This window comes from Haliaeetus leucocephalus, unplaced genomic scaffold (genome assembly GCF_000737465.1).
Source record: "Haliaeetus leucocephalus isolate CR32 unplaced genomic scaffold, Haliaeetus_leucocephalus-4.0 Scaffold173, whole genome shotgun sequence".
In the NCBI taxonomy this organism is placed as follows: Eukaryota; Metazoa; Chordata; class Aves; order Accipitriformes; family Accipitridae; genus Haliaeetus; species Haliaeetus leucocephalus.
In genome coordinates, this window is record NW_010972609.1 from 93,066 (window position 1) to 115,528 (window position 22,463).

At 45.3% G+C, this 22,463-nt stretch overlaps 2 protein-coding genes across 4 annotated transcripts in view; one reads left to right on the forward strand and one right to left on the reverse strand.

Moving 5' to 3' along the window:
• The window catches only part of RAB3IL1 (RAB3A interacting protein (rabin3)-like 1), a 46,195-nt gene extending 33,375 nt beyond the window's left edge, over positions 1-12,820 (forward strand). For all 3 annotated transcript variants that reach the window (XR_774125.1, XR_774127.1, XR_774126.1), the window contains 2 exons: positions 11,109-11,308; positions 12,647-12,820. The gene's annotated coding sequence lies outside the window, so the exon portion shown is untranslated. The remainder of the gene's footprint in view (positions 1-11,108; positions 11,309-12,646) is intronic.
• On the reverse strand, positions 3,387-22,202 carry FADS2 (fatty acid desaturase 2). The gene is made up of 12 exons (XM_010563649.1): positions 21,975-22,202; positions 15,860-15,970; positions 14,231-14,428; positions 13,704-13,805; positions 12,639-12,764; positions 10,310-10,370; positions 9,762-9,838; positions 9,471-9,568; positions 7,761-7,857; positions 6,148-6,227; positions 4,991-5,116; positions 3,387-3,638 (listed from the first exon to the last, which is right to left on the reverse strand). Exons 1-12 carry the CDS (start codon positions 22,179-22,181, stop codon positions 3,587-3,589), a joined length of 1,335 nt encoding a protein of 444 aa, XP_010561951.1. The 5' UTR covers positions 22,182-22,202; the 3' UTR covers positions 3,387-3,586.
• Positions 22,203-22,463: the final 261 nt, after the last annotated feature.

Consider the following 22,463-nt stretch of genomic DNA (forward strand, 5'->3'; position numbering starts at 1 on the left):
TCCTGGTCCTCCAGCTTCTACTCCAGTCCCTGCTAACAAGCGACTGAAGAGAAGCAAAGCCAGTCCTTTCCTGCCTATTGTTGTATTATCTGCCCTGACACAAACTCTGTGTTTCCAACTCGTGGCCTCTCTCCGTTGCCAAGTGCTCATGTAGCCAATGATGTGGTTTAGCTGGGTTAAATTAACGCTGGCAGGCTCCCAGCATGTTTTACAGACTTTGTGTGTGTGTGTTTGTGTCTCATTACAGTGCAAATGAATGACCTTTATCAAGAGAGAAACTGTACAACATTTCACCTCATTATTTTCAGAGAAACTAGTTAGTTACAGTCCTCAGAAAGCTGGGCAAAACTGTACTTAAACTTCTGTGTTTGAACCACTTTGATGGCTAATTGTAAGCTGCAAGGGACTCTCATGTGTGACTGATTGCTGCATTTTGCCCAGGTTGGAGACAAAGCCAAGTAAGGTCATGTGAACTTTATTTCCACCTAAGTTTGCAGGTTTACTGAAACTTCTGGAACATCTCCTGTAAACTTGATTTCACTTTGGTGCTACTTAAAACAAAGCAGATTGCTTCAGAATTCCAGGGCTCTTTGTCAGGGATCTGTTTGACCTGCTCCAGTTAAAAGATGGAGAACTTACACATCAAGGCATGTATGAAACAGCTTGAATTCCAAGACAGAGGGCTGGGATTTTTTGGAGGGAGAAGAAACTATATGAGCCAGGGAGGCTTTGCCTGAAAAAGTAACCAGCATCTTGCATTTTCACCAGACAAACTTTTTGCACATGTAAGTTCAATGAATAAGAAAAATACACGGCTAGTTACAAAGGGTTGGTGACCTGTTCTTTGCAGAACAGACCTTTTTCTCTTGCAATAGCAAGGACAAGACACTTGGAAATCAGTTCTGACTATAACATTGCACAATTTTTATTTCTGGATTTGAGCAACTGAACATTTTTCATGAAAAGGGAATTTTTCTAGAGTCTGAAAGAAGCAAGTAGCTGGGGAGAGTTAATATCAAGATCTCTTCTGTTCCCCCCTTTCTTCCCTTTGGTATCTTCTCCTAAGGTCTTGGGGGGGGCGGGGGGAATTGCCTGTTTGCCTAGGAACTGGTCTTTTTTTCTGCAGATCGTTGCAGCATGGTTGCTCTCCTTGAATGTTTCAAGTTCTTTCAGCCATCGTCAGTAGTACCTGCTGTCTCCTGTTAGGCCAGGCTGTTGTGTTGGCAGTACTTTGGGTTTTCAGCAGAAAAACAGTCCTTCCAGTAGCCTGGTCAGTGGCAAAAAGGAAGCCAAGCTTCTAAAGCAGGACTATTTACCTAGACTGAGCTACCAGTTTTCTGCAGTTTCTCTAGGTGTTAAAAAGCAAACAGTTTTCCAAGAAGAAAGGTAAGAGAGGGAAGAGGGGACAGGGCTAAGGAGGCAGAGGCATCCTTGTATTGAGAAAATATTTGCTCTGGAAATAAGAACTGGAAGGGTGAAAAAATATGAACTGTCAGAAAAATAAGCTGAATATTTAAAAGATTGCACTGCTGATGCTACTCTGTGCTTGTGGCTATCCTTGCTGGAGCAGAGACAGTGAGATACATTCAGAAAGAGATGCATATATTAAGGCAGTCATAACAATGTTAGCCGTGATCCCAGGCTAGCTCGTTATTACCTGTCTGGGAAATTACAGCATCCAGAAGGATGTTATTTTTTATGCTATTAGAAATCAACTATAAAATCTGCTCAAACTCTGTTCGAGCTTCAGACACCCTGGAGACCGTAGCTTTTCATCCTAACCATTCCTAGTGATATTCAGGTATTGCTAGCTTAGGGGTGGGCTAGAAGACCAGAATAAGCCCTTTACAAACCTCAAGTACCACTAGCTAGCTTAAGTTGCAGTCCTGCCTATGAATTTCCCATCTGTAAGCAAAGATATAATCTCATCTTATTCTCCAAAGAGCCGGGGGGGAGGATCCATTTATTTTTTGAAATGGCTGGCCACAGTCCTGGAGTTGTCTCTGTTCATGACACACCTTGCTGATTTTGTGGGACTCTGTCAGCAGTCAAGGATCTGATAGCGAAGATCCAGTTTCAGAGCTGAGCAAAGTAATGAGGCGTGCAAAGTCATTGCCTAATAACTAGAGTATCAATCCCTATTGTGTGTTTTGAGTGAGCAATGAGACAGCTGTTGGAACTGGAGACTGCTTTTGAAACCATGGCCCTTTATCATAAACTAAAGGGTAGGTCTCTTCTGTCGTATTATAACTGAATCTAAAGCCCTTGATTTATTTGGGGTCAGGTTGCCTGTTAGGGAAGCACCTGGAAGCTTTTCAACCGTATCTCCTGATAAGCCATTAATGGATTTTGGTGATGAGGTGTTGGGCAGAAAATGGAGTTTTAGACAACTTGGAAGAGGGTTCTCCAGAAGGTTTCCTATCACCAGCCCAGGCCGGTCAATTCTGTTTTCAGCTGCCTCCCCGAAGAGCTGAGGGGCCAGGTCAAATGATTTGGGCAGCTCCTCCTTTTGCAGGGAGAACTCTTTTTCTTTGCTGATTGTCCCCAACAGAAGGGTAAACGGTGCCATTGCTCCTGGCCTCTGACAAGGCATGTGCAGACAGGCAGAACCGTGTGTTTCAGAGCCTAACTGCTCTGGTGAAAAGACCGTTTGTGGTTACACTGGGGCACTCGTGAGCAATTAGTCAGTTTGGCTTATGTGACTTATTTTGGTCTTTTATGTAAGTTACCGACAACCATAATGCTGTGCCAGACCTACTGCTCATTAAAGAGAAAACAGACCCTCTCCTAAAGGAGACATTTTGCTGTATAAGCCCAAAGATCTTCCACAGCCCCCTGGAAATAGGGGCCGGTCATAAAATTACACCTATATTAACCCTGCTGAGAGGTGGTTAGACATTAGTTGTGCAGGATCAGTATCTGCTTTTACTAAGTGATGCTATGACTAGAGAACGAAAGGAGGGAGAGAAAGGAGGGAGCCCAAGTCAGTGGGGCTCTGGGCAGGGCTGAAAGTCCCATCCCAGTACAGCAGCTTCTGGTCCCCGTGGGATGCAATTCCGCATCGCAGGCATCGCAGCCCATCTGAGCTCCCTGTTGCGATGGCGATCCCAGACCACATTATTTTTTTTCCTTGATAACAAAATGAAACTGTGCTGAGCTCCTCTTTTACACAAACATGGGAAAGAGGAATAAGCTGGATTGCAAATACTCACTGAAGCCTAACAAGTCTTATCTGTCTGTGAATCGGGGGCTTGTGTGGTTTAGGTAGAATGAGAATGAATCTTGTGAAGAGAAGGTCAAGGTCAGATATTAGTGCCCCTTTTTTAAACACTCCTTCTCTCCATCCTCCCGTTTTGTGCGATACTGGCATTGCTTCTCATCCTCTGAAGCACATTTTAAATCTCTCTGGATTAAAGAGGTTGCCTGAGCCCACACCAGTAGCAGTTGACAAGAGAGGAAACTCCCCTCCAACTGTGCATGTAGATATAAACCGAAATCTGAGAGTAAAAGACACGTGTGATTTCCCACCCCCCGCGCACCCTCCCATCCCTCCCGGTCACTCACACCTCCCCGTTAAGACTCATATTCACTTATGGAGGTAAGCATCCAGCCATAGATCTCCAGATTTCTTTAGGGACCTGTGGAAAAAAAACAAAGAGAAGTTTGTTTGGCATGCAAATCTTGCCCCTGATATTTTTTGTTTCCTACAAAGAAACCTGTTACTGAATTTGAATATGAATGGACACTGAATGTCTTTCCCCAGTATAGCAGATATAGCAAGAAGAGCTAGAGTGAGCAAGAACTTCACCTGATGCCCACTGTGTTATCTGTAGTCCCTCTGGCCCTGAATAAACAGCAGAGCAGAATTGCCTGGGCTCACCATGTTGCACCTCTGAAGGAGTTGCCCCACTTCTACCCAGGAATTCTCCTGCAGAATTTCCCATTTGCATCAGCTCCGCAAATATTGCGTGACAGATCTGAGCTGGTTTGGGCCTAAAAGTCCTCTGACAAAGAGAATGCAGTCTGGAGGCTGGAAATGTAGCTTGATATGGTTTATGGGAGATGATCCTTCTATTGGGAGGGCAAGCAATTGCTGAGATGGTTTCTGAGAACTTCTGTAGGGACATGGGCTCTGTCTGGTGGGATGCTGGGCATCACCCACCCTGGGTCTCAGTGTTGCATGCATTTTCCTAATTGGAATAATTGGATAAGAGGACTAAAGGAGGTTTTGAAACGATTTTCAATCCTTCTGCATGTTGGGGGTCAATCTGCTTTAATTTGCATTTGCTTAGAATGGTTTGAGAGTGGAGATCCCTGGCCTGCAAAATACTTTCTTATGTTCCCTGTCATGAATTATTCCCCTTGGAGTAACTGAGACAGAAACGTTAACTCAGAGCCTGCCTAACAAGGATCATTAGACTAGGCTTCAACTATGTCTATAGGGAATATCCCTGCACTGCTGGCAGGGCTCCAATGGAAACAGCGCGGGCTGTAACCTGACTCATACCCCTTTGATTCATCTCAGTTTGCAGCCTGAAGATACACTGCCAGCTCCCGAAAGCAAGAATCATGCTGTCAGAACAGCATTTAAAAAGGTATTCTAAAAGAGGTCCCTATTAGATCAGGTTAGTACCCATCTAAATGCAAAGTATTGGGTACTTTGATAGCAGCGCTCTGGTTGCAGAAGCTGCTCGGGGGGCCAGTTGCTTCTTTCCCCATGATATGGTGAAGCAGTTTCCCATCTGTTGTCACCTGGCATTAGTCCACTAACTGAGTGAAGCTGTGTCATTTCTGCTGTGGGGTCAATGTTGCTGCAGGTGTTCCTTGGACTGCGATATGAAAATTATTAACCTAGTCAACAGCAGATTACAACATATTGATACAGTATTTCTGAAGGGTCTATAGTGTGCTGAATTCTCTGTAGTAGAAAATATAAGATGTTCATGTAGCAATGAATTGCAAGCTGTGGATGACACCAGAAGGACCTTACCCAATGATGTCTACAAATGCTTTTCCAAGAGGCTTCTCTTCGTATTGGACTCCATACTTGGCACACAATGACTTCACCAAAGGTTTCACCTTCCAGAAATTGTGCCGTGGCATTGTTGGAAACAGGCTTGAATAGAGAAAGAGAAAACAAACCTGAGAAAACTCAAGAGACTAACCCCAAGGGATGGGCATCTCCGTCTGCCTCCTTCTAGGGGCTAATTATTAATGCCTTCTCCTCAAGCTGTACAAGCAGACAAAAGAAAGAGAGGCACAGAGAGAGATCCATGCTTTACAGCCCTCTGTTTCAAGGAGGCTTGTAAAAACCGAATGCATTGATCCTCCTGCCACTCCGCTGTGCCTCAAAACAAAGCTGTGTTCAAGAAAGACAATGGAAGTCAGTTCACGGAGGAGAGGATGCTACGAGTGCAATTCAAGGGAAGCAGGAGTGAGCAAACAGCTTCAGTCTGCTGAGATGGCTGCCCATTTCCTTGGGGCAATATTAATTGTTTCTTGCCTAATTGAGTTCCCAGTGACCCCCTTTCCCACCTCTGGAAGCTCATGGAACACGGAAGCAGGTAGAGAAGAATTTGGGCTCTCCTTGCCCTGTGTTGTTTAATGGAGATTTCCTAAGCTGACTTCCAAACCAGTCAGCTTTACCCTAAAAGCCATCTCTTTTACATTTTGTGTTGTCACTGGCAACAGGCTGTCCATATGGCCCTGGTTTTAATATCTTTCCTGGAACCTGGTACCCAGCAGCGTACACAGTCCCACACAGCTGTCACATGCTATAAAACACTGAAGTGCTTTAGAGGAGAGGAAATTTCTGAAATAGATACTCAAGTTCAAGTAGTTAGCTTAGGATTTGAGTCCATAGCCATCATAACTGGTAGATATGTACCACTGACTTCTAATTAAACCTCAAATTAAAACTGTGTGAGTGAAAGCTGAAGTATTTGGTAGCAAGAGAGGAAGATGCCGTGCCTGTAGTAGAAGCAGACTATGCCCTCCAGTAGTCTGCCAGTCTCTTTCCTTGGCGTATGGTCGTGTTCCAAAGATCCTGCCCCATCCACACATGTGCCTTTGGCAGACTTTCCCTCCCCTCAAGTCCGGTGTTGTGACAACCTGGTAATGTCCAAATGATTCTGAGTCCATACTCACTGGTGCTCGATTTGAAAATTCAGGTGCCCGGTGAACCAGTCATTGAAAAAGGACTGTTCGATATTGCAAGTGGCTGCCACCTGTGAAGGCAAGAAAGCAGATGTGAAGATTAGCGACGTGTCACCCTAAAATCAAAACGAAGCTCCTCTTGCCTGTGGTGTCTTACTGCACTACTGAGCTGTCGGAGCGCAGAAGACTGCCGTGCTGGGATAGCTGGTTGCAGCAAGGGGAGCTTTAAATCCTCCTTCAGGGCTTACTGACAGTTGTTGTGCTGACCATGTCTGCAGGGGTTTGACGGTGGGAAAGGGGACAATGTAAGGAGGCAGTCTGCGGACACATGGGGACGAGTCACCTATCAGTCCAATACAGACTCCTAAATCTCAGCCTCTCCAGTTCAAGATCAGTTGGTTAGCAACAGTACCAGGGTGGAAGATGAGGGAGGAAAAATGCACGGACACAGAAAGCCTGCTTTCCCCATCCCGTCCTGTTATTGCCCAGTTTGCCTTAAGCACAAGGTCTGAATATTCCGGAAATATTTCTCAGCTACTCTTGCTATTAATGATCGTAAAATTAGGTAGTCCTTCTTAAAATTCTCTTGCACTCTGAACTGGCTAAGCTGTGATTTCCACATAGTAACCATAGGACATATACTCTCCTCACCCCCCCAAGATGCATCATAAAACCACATCAAAGAGGCTTATCTCCCTCTATCATATACATTCTCTCTGTCTCCCCCCAACCTCTCTCTCTTATAATCCCCCTCCCCAAATCTCTCTCTCTCACAACCTCTCTCTGGCTACAAATTCCAGTTGCATAAAGTGCTTAAGCAAAAGCTTAAGGTGAAGATCTGAGACCTCCCATGACTTCAGCGAATGTATTCACATGCTTAATTTAAAACAAATGCTTAGGCGCTTTCCTGAATAGTGCTTTCAGCACTTTTTTTTTAAAGTGCTTTAGTGCTTTTAGCACAAGGGAGAGAAATTGACTGTGAGACATTGAAAGCTCACATTCACGGCTCCATTAACAACCACAAATACTAATTATACTAATTAACACATAAGATGATTTCTTCTCTCAGCTTAGTCATACTGAATTCATACAGCCAGTGTCAAAATTGCTCTCATCATCCTCTAGGACTGAAAAGTACTTGGACCACTGTAAATAAGAAGTATCCTTTCAGCAGGGTGGATTTGTCTGACCAGGCATTAAAAGATGTAGAAAGCAGCTGGTTTTCATTTCAGTCCTTATTGCTGAAATAGAAACTTTAGAAATATATTGAGCTCTCTCTTCAGCTTGGGTTTTCACTGGGGCTCTTCTATTTGTGTATATCTATATGCCAAAATACACCGCACAGGAAAGCCACATCATGCTTCTTGAACCTGATACTGCCTCAAATCTGAAGGAACCTTTTGATCGTCAAATTAATTACAGAAGTTTGGATTTCCGTGTCTTGACTAAGCATTGCTGGCTCTGGGGAGAACATCTTTATGGGAGCAGTCATGGACAGAGACTATATACTAGTACCTGGGGATAGTGGTAAGCCATCTGCTCACTGAGTAAATTTCTAATCCATTTTGGGGTGAGTCAGGGGTATTCTTTCCCCTCCCAGTTACCTGAGAGCTAAGCCAGTCTCTGTGCTTCTCACAATCAATTTCCATTGGAATGTGATTCATCTGGGTGACCCACACAAACCAGTGACTCTCCAGAAACCTTCGAAAACAAACAGGGAAAAAGCATGACAATTTATATTGCAGACCGGGATATGAGGCAAATAGACTGGGGTTTACGAGGAGCAGCAGGAGACGCAACCTGTGAGGAAAGTATTTCTCTGAGGTATTGAAGTAAGTGCCTCTAATTCTATGGAAACCAGAGAGAATCACTTCTGTGATGAATTTCCCTTCCCCTCTTTATACCTCTGGGACTAACGCAATTATGATTAAGTACAAGCAGGACATCCTACTGGGCTATCCCTCTCCTTCTTCCTCGGCAGTGGATTAATTTCTCATGCCACTTTTGCCTTTCAGTAAATAAAGATGATCCAACCCCTTGAAAAAAACCCAAGCCCCGATTTAGAACTTCTCAGAACTGTTTTCATCTTTCCCGTTGCTTGATTCAAAACCCACCTGCCCACTGGTGTTGGCTTTCTGGGTGTCAGGCTCAGCACACTGGAGCTCCCAGCTTCCCTTTGCTCTCTCAGTACCTTTGCCATAATTCTCAACTCTGCCCTGGGCTGGGTATCACTTTAGAGCGGCTTGTTTATTGCTCACAGTATATAATTGCTTTTTTAGCACCTGTACAGTAGTCTATGGAAATGCACTTTCTTCTCTTTACCCAAAGTAACTTCTCTATGCTGAGACTTAGATGTATGTTGACAAGGTAGTTGTCCAGAAGCATCCTTGCTCTAGCCTTTAGGCTTGTTTTCTGAAAGAGCAGATGATCTGAATTTGCAATTTTGCCTTTCTTCTTGCACTTTTAGCTTAATCAAAATATGGAAGTTTTGGAGATAATGGGTCTGTTGTCATAAGTTTTTTAGCTTGATTTCAGACCAAAAAGGTTGGGTAGGTACTTACACAAATGTATGTCTTTTGAATGTCCTCTTTTCCTTAGGTCCAAAGTGTTTTGAAACTATGAAAACTGAAGTCATGAACAGTGACATTAAATTTTGTGGAGTCAAAAGTTCTAATATTGTGAAGGTTTTTGTATATCTGTTTCCATTTTTTTTTACTCAAAAAAATAATTTTTTTTAGAAAATGTTTTTCACTGTGATGAAGTGTTTTCCTAAAACTAACGCTGACTGTGGGACTAAATGCCATCCTTTAGTACTAGCCAGTGTACAGGCCATGCAGTCTTCCACACTGGGAGAAGTGGTGAGCATCTCACTTACAGGGAAGGACGTACAGTGCTCAGGAGGGCTCATGAATTACCTTCCCAGTAAGCTGGGAAGAAGGTGGCTTGAGGCACTCTGGAAGGGTCCAGCCTTGACTAAAGTGGAAAAAATGCATAAATGTGTTGGGATTGGGCAGTGTGTGAGAACAAGGAATGAAGAAAGAAAGGAGAATCTTGGCTGGACCATCTCAAGGGCAAGGAAAGATGCAGGCAGGTGAAGATGCTGAGCACCAGAACCAGCTCTGTTGTGGGGAGGTAGAACTGGGAGATGATAAGAGGAAAGTGAAGCAGTGGGAATAGCCAAGATAACACACAGTGAGGTCAATGGCTGCAGAAAACCTAAATAGGGAAGGCCTGAGGGGCACAGCAGAGCTGAGGCTTGGTTCGTCTGGCACTGGAGGGAGGGGAGAGCAGCAGGGATGCCCTTTATCTCCTACCTGACAAAAGTGAGGAGAGACAGGGATCCCAGAACGCCATAGAATGGGATGTATGTGATGAAGTAGCGCATGTAGTAGCTGATGGCCCAGGCTAGGTCCTAGGGGAAGAGAGAAGACATTAGGCATTACTTTGCCTATCTCATATAACGTGTCCTTGCTGGTGATGTTAGGGACGCTGGGTGATTAATACAGCAAAGTGCGATCCCTGCCCACTGGTCTCCCTCCCTACTCAAGTGTGATTTCTTACGAGCCAGCCGGACCCCACAAAGATCGAGGGAACGTTTCACTCACCGCCCAGAACCTGCGCCTGATCATGGTCGAGATGATTTGGATTTGGAAATACACAGGGATGAGCAGAGGCGGGAAGACTGCAAAGCAAAGGGAAATGTTTTGGCCATCAGAGGGGTGGAAAGGCACATGACATGAGTGAGCCAGTGATTTAGGACTGGTTCTAGGGAAAATCTGCCTAGCCCTGGTGAGAGAGGTGAGGTGCTGGTGATGGGGGGTGGTTGCCTTTCTGTGAAGGAAGGAGGCTCTGCTACATACCCGTTCATCTTGACTTATCAAAGAGCATTGACTGGCAACACGCATTTTTTTCCATGGAGCCCCTCACACAGAGATTATTTCCTAGTCTCAGTTGTTTGCCTTGCTATACGTGACTATGCTGGCAATGTTCAAGATGCTTGGATATCATTGAGAATCTACTGAACTGAGTTTGGGACCTGCACAGGGGATGGTGGTCCTGAGAACGGGAAGGATGAGTTGAGACTTACGGAGTCGCTCTGCTAACACAGTAGGGGCATTCAGGGGAAAAGGAAGAGTGCAGGGCAGATACTCACTGAGGAAGAAGTACTCGTGCTGGTGGTTGTAAGGCAGGTACTTCAGCTTCTTCTTGCCGTACTGCGGGACACAGAGAAAAAAACTCAGGTTTGGATTATGACACTCTCATGCAAGAGAAGATTCTCTGCAATACTTCTTTATTTACTGACTCGAGAGTTTTGACCGAATTCCTACCACCATGTAAAAAGTGTTTTGGTATGGTTAAATATTTGACTTTGTAATTGTGCTAGGTGTAAATTCCTTTTTCAAGTCTTCTGGCTTGATATTCAGATAATTTTTACTTACTTGAGAGCCTGATGGCATTTTAATGCATTTCTCCACCTTCTGCCATGCCTGTGGCTGTGGCAAAAGCTGCTATCATCTCTGTCATTACCAATACAAATGTGATAGGCATAAAGTCTGACCTTTGGTAAGTCACTACACAAGATGCCAGTGCAAGACAACGATCCTTGGGTAGTCTTCCATGCAAAATGTCCCAAGCATTGATCCTTTTTGACTTCTGCAGCCATCGGTCCCCATGAACTCCTGCCATTAGCTGGATCTTGTAAAAGCTTACTTTACCAACAGTGGGAAAGCTAGCGTGGTCCTTAGCTGTTACTACAGCAAGTCACACAGATGTGCTTAAATCTGTAATGGTGTGTCACTAGTTTGACATGTAAGTGATAGGAAATATGAGTACTGTCACTGCGAGCTATTCTGCACCGATTCCTGTATTACTATGGTCCACCTACAGAAAGCAGATGCAGAGAAATTTCTCCAAAACCAGGTTTGGACCTTGGGTTGTTACATTTTTTGCAGGTGCCCATTTCTTTTCAGTGAAAAGAGGGAGCCAAGAGCACCCAGTCTCCTAACCTCATCTCCCTAGTGAAATATCTAGAGCTCTACAGAAGTGGTTTTTTTGAGCTCCAGGAGTGTTCACACAAGCAGCTAATGCGTGGAGAATCTGGATTGCTGTGAACTTTCATTTTTGCTTCCAGCATAGAAACTTCCCAATGAAGGTAAGTCTTGTAGCACCAATAAATCAGCCGCATCATTCACTCTGGTCTGAGCTCTGAAAGGCTGTGTGCTTAGCACCATCTGGAAAAGGATTATATACAAGTGTGAAAGAGTATGGGACAGACTGATGCTGGCCTAATATTTCAGATATTTTGTAGGAGGGAGATCCAGTTTTCCTTGTTGTCGTACATGTTTACATTCTTAGGTTTCCCTTAAAGTATTAGAACCACAGTCTGCTTTTAAACGCAGCCAGCAGGCACAAGATTTCCCAGTGGGTTGTACCCACACATTTAAGAGCGTGATACTGATTTACAACTTCTAGATAATGGCTTTTTTATACCCCAGGAGAAGGCTTTCATTTTAGTCATATATAAGAGCCCTTCTGCCTTTGGAAAATTCTGTGTGTGCAAGACATTCTCTATACATGTCCACGTACCAGTACGTATGTCCCCTTCATGTGTCCGGAGTTACATCCTCAATAGTATAAAAACTGGCTGAGAAACCATTAACTTTTTAATGTTGTATTCCCCTGTGTTGTACTTGCTCCAGATGTTTCTTTGTTTGTTTTCTTTGGTTTGTTTTTGGTTTTAAAACTAGAAATCTTTGTTCCATTGTAAAAAAGACCAAGGATGGTATGTGGTTTAAGTCCTTTGTGTAGGTTTTTATACAGGAGACAGTAAATACTTTGGCTCTAGAAGGACAGATTGAATTAATGTCCCTTAACATAGCCTGTTATTTCATGTGCAGCATGTCAGTACATAGTTAATGTAAGAAAGTATTGTTTACGCAAGCAATATCCCCTCGACTGCATGGGAAACGCTTCAATGGAGAGGACCTTATACAGATTGTCTGGGGGGCAGCTGGACTGACTAATATTGGAAGATATTTTCTGTGGAAATGGAAGATCAGTTTTGAAATGTTCTTGATGAAGTACTGAGGAATACCAGGTTTTCCCCTCCTGTTGATATTTCAAGCCAGCAGGACGAAGCTGACTTTAACGACTTTCTCCTTTCTTTCCAATCCCATCTTCATTGTTTTTCCCAAGCTACCCCAAAACACTTTCTCCTGTGGTCGGTATAGGAAACAGATAGTGAATTATGTAGTCAATCTTGCTCTTCCACCCAAGGTTTGGGAGGGTGAGACGGCCAAACTCCTGTCAGACAACACAGCCAGATGAAATCCCTGGATAAAGCATTTCCTTTTTTAGTATTCCTGGAAGTCTTGACTGTGTAAGTCATGTCTACTAATACCAGCCAGCTCCTGGTTTTGCACAAGCATTCTCTGAAGCCCTTTAGGACAATGGTTTTCCATGTTTTAGCCACTTTGCCTTACCTCAACAGGCTGTGTATCTCCGAGGACAAAAATATGCAGCATGTTCACATCTGGGTCCTTCTTGAATATATTGGGCTTGGCATGGTGTTGGAAGTGACGATGGTTCCACCAGTTTGCAGAGGCACCCTGGGCAGATAGAAGAACAAAGAGTTCATCCTTGGGAAACTGCAGTTCCTCTAACGGTAGGATTACCCATTCATTTATATAAACTAAACCAGTGCAACTAAGATTATGGCCAAACTGTTATTTGCTTTTGAAATAGCAATAAGCAGTAAGTGGCTAAGCTGCCAGTTGCTATGAGACTGCTGGTTTCAGAGGGCTGGTTTGCCCTTGGTAAGGATCATCCTTATTGAAAGAACAGGGAATAAATATACTCTCAGTGAGTTGCATGTCACCATGCCTTCCCACATGTGAAGTTGTTATTAGTAGCTGAATCATGGAATCATTTAGGTTGGAAAAGACCTTTAAGATCATCGAGTCCAACCGTTAACCCAACACTACCAAGTCCACCACCAAATCCTCTTGCTGCCTTACTGATTATTATACTGGTTTCCCTCTACTGCCTGTGAGGAATCAGGCAAGATGAAGTGGGTTGGGGAGAATGGGCAAAGCTATGTCCCACCCTCTAGACGTTCCTGCTGCAGGTGGATGCCGAAATGCCTGGACTGCACTGGACCTTGCCCAGGATAGAAGTTCTGAAGGCATCTTGAATGGATGGGATGTAGCAGGATGGGACATTTGAAAAATATTATACCTTAGTGGAGTGCATGGTGAAAATATGACAGGATATTAAAATAGGGGTTTATGCAATTTAATAAGCTTCGTCCTCAGCTGCTATAAATTGGTGCGGTTCCACTGAAGCTCGTGGAACTACTGTCTTCTGTAACAGCTATGGTTACAGTCTCTTATCGCTTCTGCACCACAGCTTCACGTGCAACGGTCACTAACTTCTCCTCTGTGCATCTGCTCACTGGGGGAAGGCTTGGAGCTGCAGTTTCCTACTTTAACATAGTCGTAGTGACTGCAGTTGTTTCCACAGTGCCCTGGGTCCATAATGTCCTTTACCTTCAGGTGTCCAATGATAAACTTGTGAACGATGTGGTTCCAGGAAGACTTCTTAAAGACAGAGAGGTGTCCAAAATCATGTTGCAGCCACCCTGCCTGGGTCTGGGATGAAGGGAAATCAAGCAGTTAGGAAGCTGTTGGAAATCAGAGTTAAGCACAAAAGGAAAGGGAGATAGAAGGCAAGTTGTGAGCATGAGGAAGGGAGGGAATTAACTGAAGTGAGAGGATAGAATCATTCAGGTTGGAAAAGATCCTTAAGATCATCGAGTCCAACCGCAAACCTAACACTACCAAGGTCACCAACATGTGGAAGGAAAGGTCATATTGATGAGAAAAATGTGTGAGCCACGATCAGCAGTGGGTAGGGGTGGCCAGAAGGCACCACAGTGGCAGGTATGCTGTGAATATTTTTCACTGGTGTGAATGTTTTGCACTGGTAATTAATCTAATATGAAAAGTTCAGCATGCGCTGGCCTTCCTCTGAGTGATTTGCATAGCCAGTATGCTCTGTGCCTACCACTTCTCACCTGGGAAGTTGTAAGGATGCAGGCGAGGACGAGAGTTGTGATCCAGCCAGTACCGAAGTATGAAACCATTAACCAAGCCAAAACTTCCATTGCAATAATATGGCCGAAGTAAAGAGAGAAGAACAAAGGATTTGCTCTGAACAAGTTCATGTCCTCTGCTGTCTTCCTCAGGGTCCGGAAATCCTCCACCAGCTGGGACTGCAGAATAGACATGCAAGACAGGGTATGAAGCTTATAAGTAAGTCTGAATGAGTCTAAGGAAGGAAGGCTGAGTTCCACACTAAGGACCCTGGCTGTTTCTTGCATTGGTTGGCTACTCCAGAAGTAAGGAAGGACCTGCCTCCATATTCACCCTGTATTCTAGCTTGTCATAGCACTTTCCCATGAATAAACATCCTGGCTGGTCTGAGCCCACGTCCTGACCTTTTGCACCTTGAGCTAGGAGAGTAATTCAAGCCTGCTGCTGTGAATCAGCAGCACTACCTGGCTCTCCTGAGAGTTACATCAGGTGATGGCTCTCATCTGAACCAGCTTTACAAGTATTAAAGAGGCAGCGGGAGAAGGAACTAAGTCAGTCCTATTACTTATGCATAATTCCAGAGCTCTCACGATGAGCACCCAATATCAGAGCACCCGTTGTCTACTTAATATGTGGGTCAGCTACCGTGCAATCATTCGTGAAGAGCATTCCCGGGTTAATGCGGGTTAGCATTGTCTCTTCTATTGTGAGTGATACAGATATATCATAATCATGGCCAGTCACAAACAACGGGACAGGATTGAGTTTCGCAGCAAGAGCTAGTCATGCCGTGCGCTGTGCCTGAATAATGAATGAACGGACTGTCTGGGAGGGATACAGAGCTGCCCTGAGGATGCCGGCTGGGTGGAAAAGGGACTTGCTGGGTTGCTGCTCCTTAACAACAGCTCCCGAAATGAGACATCTGGTTCACCTCACCCATAGGTGCCTGCTGCTCGTGCCATGCATGGCACCAACGTGGCCGCTCTCCAGAGCTTTGCTGGTACTGGGCTCAGCAGGATAAGCCCGTTTGAGTCTCAGAGAGGTGCTTCCCTGGGAGTAATCTGTCAAAGGGAGCTGCACAGCAAACAGTGAAAGAGATTCAAGTCTTGCTGAAGTGGTGAGCAATTTGTTTGGAAGTCTTTTCAGACTTCTTTTCCCACTCCTTCCCCTGTAATAGGCAAGTGATGACACGTGTTTTAGAGCCTGGTCACCAGAGAAGGAATAGCAGAAGGGACACCGGTCACAAGAGCTGGTGCACATTTCCCAGTCCATATGTGCCAGTTCACATTTCCCTTCAGCATGGGATCAGTCCAGCCTGGGCACTGGGAATGTGCTGCTAGAAATAGGACGTGATTACCACAGGCAGAGCTGTTGGTGGCTCTGTGGGAAACGAAAGGTTTGTACAGCCAGTCTGAATCCCTCCCACACACATTTTAATCTATACTGGGATGTGCACATTGCTTCAGATACCGAGTATTTTCCCCTTCTGGAGCTGCCTGTACTGAAGAGACCTTTATAGTCTGCCTGCCTTTGACCTGGAGGACATCCCGAGAGGAAAAAAAAGGTGGAACATACCCACCATAAACCCCAGCTCAGAAACAAATACTCACGTTTTTATCTCGGTCCTGGCTAGGTTCCCCTGGAGCAAGCTCTCCGATAAGTAATGGCTTGAGAAACTTTTGCACCAAGGTGGGATTGATATGGAAGGCCTTGAATGCATCCTGGAGTGGAAATACGAGGAACTGTGTGAGATTCAGGAAGAAGCTGTTGCTTCCTACTCTTTGTGTCATTCCCGTCCATCTCCAGCACTGTCCTTCTCTGCAGTTGTCCCCCAATGTTACCGTGGAAGAGGGATGCCAGGCTGACTCCCACCTCTGCGATCACTGTTCAGTGCAGTACTTTTACTAGAGGCTGATGAATTTGCTTATCTAGTCGCAAGCGAATGGTGAGATCTGGGCTGCTATCTAGACACACAGTGAAAGGCACCTCAAGAAATTTTTTTCTAAGCAACTAAATACCTAAATCCTATTAATTCCCTTAGAAATTAGGCAGAGAGGAATTTGTGCAAATCCCCACTAGGATATAAATACCCTTTGGAAGTCTGCTGCCCGGAGGCAATTCAAGAGAGGGGGTGACTGAATCTGGACATGACTGTAGATACAAAAAATATTACTGGATGTTTTGGCTGGACCTGTAGATCCCAGCACTGCCACAGCTGAGGAAAAAGTGGCGACTCTTCATTTTGGAGACTGCCTTTCTCTTTTTGTTCTGTAAGACGAGTAACTGAATGCTACTGTAGCTCTTCTTTATTCTAGAACCGTATTCTAGATATAGAGGCAACTCTATCTCCATGCAAGTCCAAGTAAAATGTCTTAGAAAGGAGCCAAATCAAAAACACGGTTGTGTACCAGAACTTTAAGCAATTGCTTTAAAGTGCTTGCTATCAAACTTTGCAGTGGCTAGGACCCCATTCAAAAAGGGACCTACACCAAAAAGCAACTTTATTCATTACTCTGAAATATGCTAAGCAGGTTAGCAGTCCTGAAGAGATTATAGTTATCAATACATCTGATACGACTTCTTGTCATTTCTACTGTGCTGTGGTATGCGGCTGCTTGTCCTTATAAGAGGCCCATTAATCTTTTGCGGGATGGCTGGTATATTTTCTATTCAGTACCTGCCTTGAGTGTTGGGTACATTCTACTGAAGTCTCTCCAACATGCGATAATAGACATAAATAGCTTGCTAAGTTTCAGCAACAGAATCTGAGGGATGAAACTCAATGTTGATGAAACTTGTGAAATAAATCCTATCCCATATACTCCTGAGGCTGGAAAAGCAGGAAACCCAGCTCGAGTATTATTTTTCTTACATATTTTCAAGACTTCTAATACGGAAGGACAATGCCTTGTTTGTAGAGGCTTTTTGATCCTGGCATTCATGAGTTTGCCTGGCTCTTCTCCTTCCCCTTTCCACATGTGTTCGTCTACCTATGTCCTACAGGTGCCTGATGGGCGCGTGTATCTGATGCATCTGCTGCTAGTAGTGAGAACTTGCACACTCCTCCTTTCACGTGGCATGGCTTGAATTTTAACCCCAAATATAGTGCTAAGGTCAGAAAGTTGACCAAGGTCAGAAACTCTTACTCTGCCCTTGCCTTTTTCTTACTGCACAGAACTGGAGTTAACTCTAGAAAATCACCTAGGGGAGCTGTAAAGATGTAATCACATGAAATGCTAAGACAGGTACAGAAAAAACAGTCAAAAATAGAAGTCAGGAGTACCACACTTCAGCCTTTCCCCACTTGTCCCATTGCCTAACAATAGTAGGGACCAACTAAAATCTCATTTCTGGCTCTAAACAGAAAGAGCAGGCTGGAAAGTGCTCACTGGGTCCAGCTGACCCTACTGGGAGCTGACCTCCATCAAAAGTCTAGCTCCGGTGTTCAAAAATACCAGCCAACAACCTTGGTCCCAAAGTCCACCAAAATCAATAGAAACTTTAACCTAATTCCAAGATTTTGGATTGAGCTTCAGAATAATGCTCTGACCATAGAAATTTTGCTGCGAGAGGCATATAAGGAGGGAGAGTGAAAGCTGATCTGAGCCATTGAACTTGAAGTTAAAGAAATGATATATGAGAAGTTAGAGATGCAGCATTGGCAGAGGGGGTGGGAGGGGGGAGAAGAGCTAGCTACAGGTGCAGGAGAGAAATAAAAATCTGTGGAATTATTTAAAGATTATAAAAGCCATAAAATGCCAGAGGCTATGGGGGAAGAAGTAAGGGGGGGGGGGGAGTCATTTCAGTGGAGGAGGCAAACTGAAATGCCAGAAATGAAACTGAGGTGCACTTTTTCTGCAAAGTACCAGAATTTCCTAGTTACTTGCAGCTCAGCTCTCATGTCAGTACCCAAACTATCCCCTTTTGTAACTAATTTCAGGAGCAAAGTGATTCCTGTTACCACAGGGAGAAGTTTGGATCAATTTGTCCAGGTCCACTCATGAGGACTGCATCACTGGCAAAACTTACCCCAGCAGGAGTGAGACCAGTGCTTTTTGACTCCATTGGGTTAAGCCACTAGTATTGCTGTATCGGTGCCAAAATGAAGGTAAAACCCTAGGACCAGCAAAGCTGTTTCTAGAACCCTGTGCTGCAGACAATTTAGTTTCCCCATGCAAAGAAATACTTGTCCTGAATCATCAGCTTCCTTCTCTACTTTGAGGAATTTAATTTGCTTTACCATAATTTATGCGAATTTCACCCTCTCTGGTGTTATGCTCACAGCCTGCCGGAGGTTAAGAATTACTGTCCTCTCCTTTCTAAAGCAGGGATGATACACTAAAGGACTGACTTGCCCAAGGTTACAACTGGTAGCAGACCAGCCTTAAGCCTTTTTTACTAGTGCTTCAGTTATTGTAGCATTTTCAGCTCTTGGACCCATAAATGCATCACTGAAATGTTAAGTCTGGTTGCTAGTTTCCTTTCCTGGTACAATTTGCAGATGATGTGAAAGAGGAGGGAGGAGCAGAATGAGTGGGGAAGTGAAGAGCTGACTATATGTGCTGCAAGGTTTTGCAATTTTGGGCAAAAAGAGGGGAAGAAAGGGAAAGAGGGAGAGGCTGAACACATAAGAAGCATTATGCTGCTTAATATTGACTCAATATTGTTTAAACTAATAGGGAAAAAAAAGTCTTTGGAGCTCTTATCAGGGTACCACCTGATCACTGTGCTGGAGATCTTGCCCATTTGTGTTGTATTAATTGCGGGGTGACTCAGAACAGCAGCTTCTGCCTGACCACCTAGAAGGTATTTTTGTCTCCCTGGGGCTTCCCTGCCAGTAGCCTGTCTGTTTTCTAAACATGCTTATAAATGCTTTGTCATGACTTTTCCATGGAGACTTCTCTGCCTCTGAACTTAATAGCCTCACTTCTTTCTGGATGGGATGAAAAGTAAAGGTTGGAACTGGTCAGAAATGCAATCAGGCATGTCAAAACACACTTGTTACTCAAAACTGCACTATCTTCCACTTCACTGCTATCGCAAGCCTATGCCACGAAGGAAATACTGGCAGCAGGAAAGTTTTACCTTCACTGAAAAGTAATACCCGTATATGTCATTGGCATATGCAAAGAATGGGCTTTTTCAGTATAGCCCCTGCGCAGGAGAGAGAATAACATCTCCTGAATACTCTTACCATCATCAGACAGAAAGCTAGTGATGGAAGGATTGCTTTTTTAGTAGCTATATCTCATGCCTCTCTTTTACTACTAGGTCCCGAATGTAAGATACTGTCTGAATTTTGGAATTGTCCTCAGTTCTGTACTAGAGGAGATAAAAAGCAAAAGGCAAAAGATAGTCTCTGGGAAGTGCCATGTGATATTTACACCTGACGTCCCAACTTTGTGGTCTACTGGCCAAATAAGCTGAAGTGTCTTACGGGAGGTGGGCAAGTGGGAATTATTCCAGCTGCTTTTGGTGAAAAAAGCTTCGTATTATTGAGGTATGAACTGTACCTGCGCATTGGAAGTGCTTAGTGCAGTCAGTACCAGGATGTTCTTTCGCATCCTTGAATATCTCTGAAACAGGGATACCGCGAGGTGCCCTTGCATACCCTCCCCTTCATTTTCTGAAGGCAACTGCTCATGATGTGATACCAGAACAGGTTGTCCCAGACGAGTATGCTGTCTCAGCCTGTTAAAGTATGGCCTAAAATGAATGAATGCTCAGTGTTGTTAGTACCTGTAGGGGCAATTCATGCGTAAGCTAGCCTGGGCATTCCTAACCTGACTAGCATCAGCTAGCTGTCTTGTGAGCATCCTGAGAGGGATTAGCTCACACATCACCATGCAGGGTATCTTTAGAGTGGCCCAGTATAGATGTGGAGGTCAGCGAGCGTGTCAGTGGGCAGCTTGCGGTAGATGGATACACATGATCCTCTAGAGGATTGGTCCAGGATAAATGGACAAGATGCTGAGGTTCCTTTGGTGCATGCTTGCTGGACTGGAGGTCCTAATTACATGTGGTGCTAAGGGGAGGCTGAGAAAGACGGAAGCCGTGTACGAACTAGGAATGGAAACATGTTAAACTGAATTTTTATCACTGCCTTTTCCTCCTCCTAAACTCTTCCAGTTGCAATACCTTGCAACACAGAACGAAAATTGCTAGTTAAGCCTTGACAAGGTCAAGGCAAAGGCTTTCTCACCCTGAATGAGAGAGATTTTTTTGGCAGTAAACTGTTACTCACCACAGGGAAGCTGGAAACCAGATGCCAATTCTGTTTTACTGCTCAGAGGGGTGATGAACAATTTCAGAGCATTCTTAAGACCATGCCTTCATGGAGCGTGATCTGACTATAGTGGGATGCCATGGATGCTGGGGAGGCAGGAGGACCAGCAGCAGTAGAATCACAAACCTGTGTTTCATTCTCCCTTGTAAGGATTCCAGCCAAATGCAATAGCAGATGCTTTTTGGTTTCTAGTGGAGCTATCGGAGTTAAATTCTTGGGCATAGGAGTCAAACTCCTCTGGTTTCAGCAGGCCTGCGTTTAAGCAGCTGAAAGTAAAACCTGGCCCATCTTTTTGAGGGAGAAAGCTATTCATTCAAGAGGATTTATTGGAAGGGGACAGGAACACCAAAACGCATCTCAGTGCTTCAAGGAAAAGAACAGAAAATAGCCACAGACCATAGGCAAATGGAGACTGATGGAAAGGAAAGGTTAGTAATTCTTGCCAATTAATTCTGCTGCACACAGAGCCTCCTCCTTGCTAAGGTGTTAAGAGCCGTGGGAGACGAACAGTTAATGTTACAGCTTGGTCTCTCCTGCCGCTTACCATGCACATATTCGGAAAAGCTCCGAGGCAGTTCAAATTTTATTAACTATGGGCTAACCCCCTGGGGAGAGAACATGCTCTCTGGATGCACTTCTGAAGAAGGTGGCTTTGAGGGAAACTGCAGACAACAATCCCTGAGGCAATTTGTTCCTTTTTCAAGTTGGTTTTTTTGTTTGTTTGTTTTGGTTTTGGTTGGTTGGGTTTTTTTGGTTTGTTTTTTTTAAAATTGCTGAAACAGGAGACGTAGCTGAACCCAGCCATGAAGCGCAGAGGCAGCTGTAGCAGCAGCAAATGGTTTTTTTTTTTTTTTTTTTTCTTTTCTGTAGAAACCTGTAACTAAATTCTCTAGAGAATTCTCTCGTGGGGGAAAAAGCTAAAAAGCTCCTTGTTTTAAAGCCTCACGCTCTCGCCCTCCTCACAGAAGCAACTTTGAAACGCGGACTGGCCTCTCGTTAACCCTTTCTTGCGCTTGGCTGCCGTGCCTGCGTGTCACAAGCTGTGCCCTGGAGAGGGGAAGGCTTTGCTCTGCTCATGAATTCAGAGCTCCAGGCACAGCGCAAACAAGAGACAAAGACAAACCAGCAGGACTTAAGCGGCGCCGAGCGATCTCTACCAACCGTCCTTCCAGATGCTTCCGATCGGCCGCGGCTCGACGGAGCGGCCCGCCGAGGAGTCGCGCCAATTCGGCCCGACCTTTGGGCTCCCCGAAAGGGACGAGCTGGGTAACCCAGCGGGCGGTAAGAGAGATGGGGAGGGAGAACGAGAGGCAGGCGGCCGGCTGGCCCGAAAGCCGGCCGGCTTCTCTGCGAGCGCCGGGAAGGCAACGACCTGTCAAGAGGTTGCTGGCGGGAGCTGGGCCGCGGCCCCCGGGGTTCGTCCGTTTTGGGGGCCTTACCGTGGCATCTTCGCCGGCGCAGTGGCTGATCACGCGGTGACCCCCCGGGTGCCTGTGGGCCCACTGGGTGACATTATAAACCTTGCGCTCTATCACCAGCCACTTGTCCGTCCGCCGGTTGTGCTTCTGGATCTCCTCCCAGGTGTAGGAGCGGGTTTGCGCCTCCGCCTCCCCCGACTCCCCTCCTTTCTCACCCCCTTTCCCCATGGGGCCGCCGGCTGCTTCGTCTTCTCGGGGTCCGGGGACACACACACACACACAACCCGCCCCCGCGCTTCTCGGGGCCGTGCCGGAGGGGAAGAGCTTTCCCTGCGTGACTTAGCTGATCCCCCGCTCTCTCCCTCGCCCCTGGCTCATGTCCCCCCCCTCTTTGTCCCCGGCTGCCTGGGAGCTCGCCCCCCGAGGCCGCTCTCCCCGCACTGAGCCGCTCGCTCCTCACACATAACCCCGCTCTCTGGGAAGCTCGGCCCCTTCCACCGCCCCCCCCCA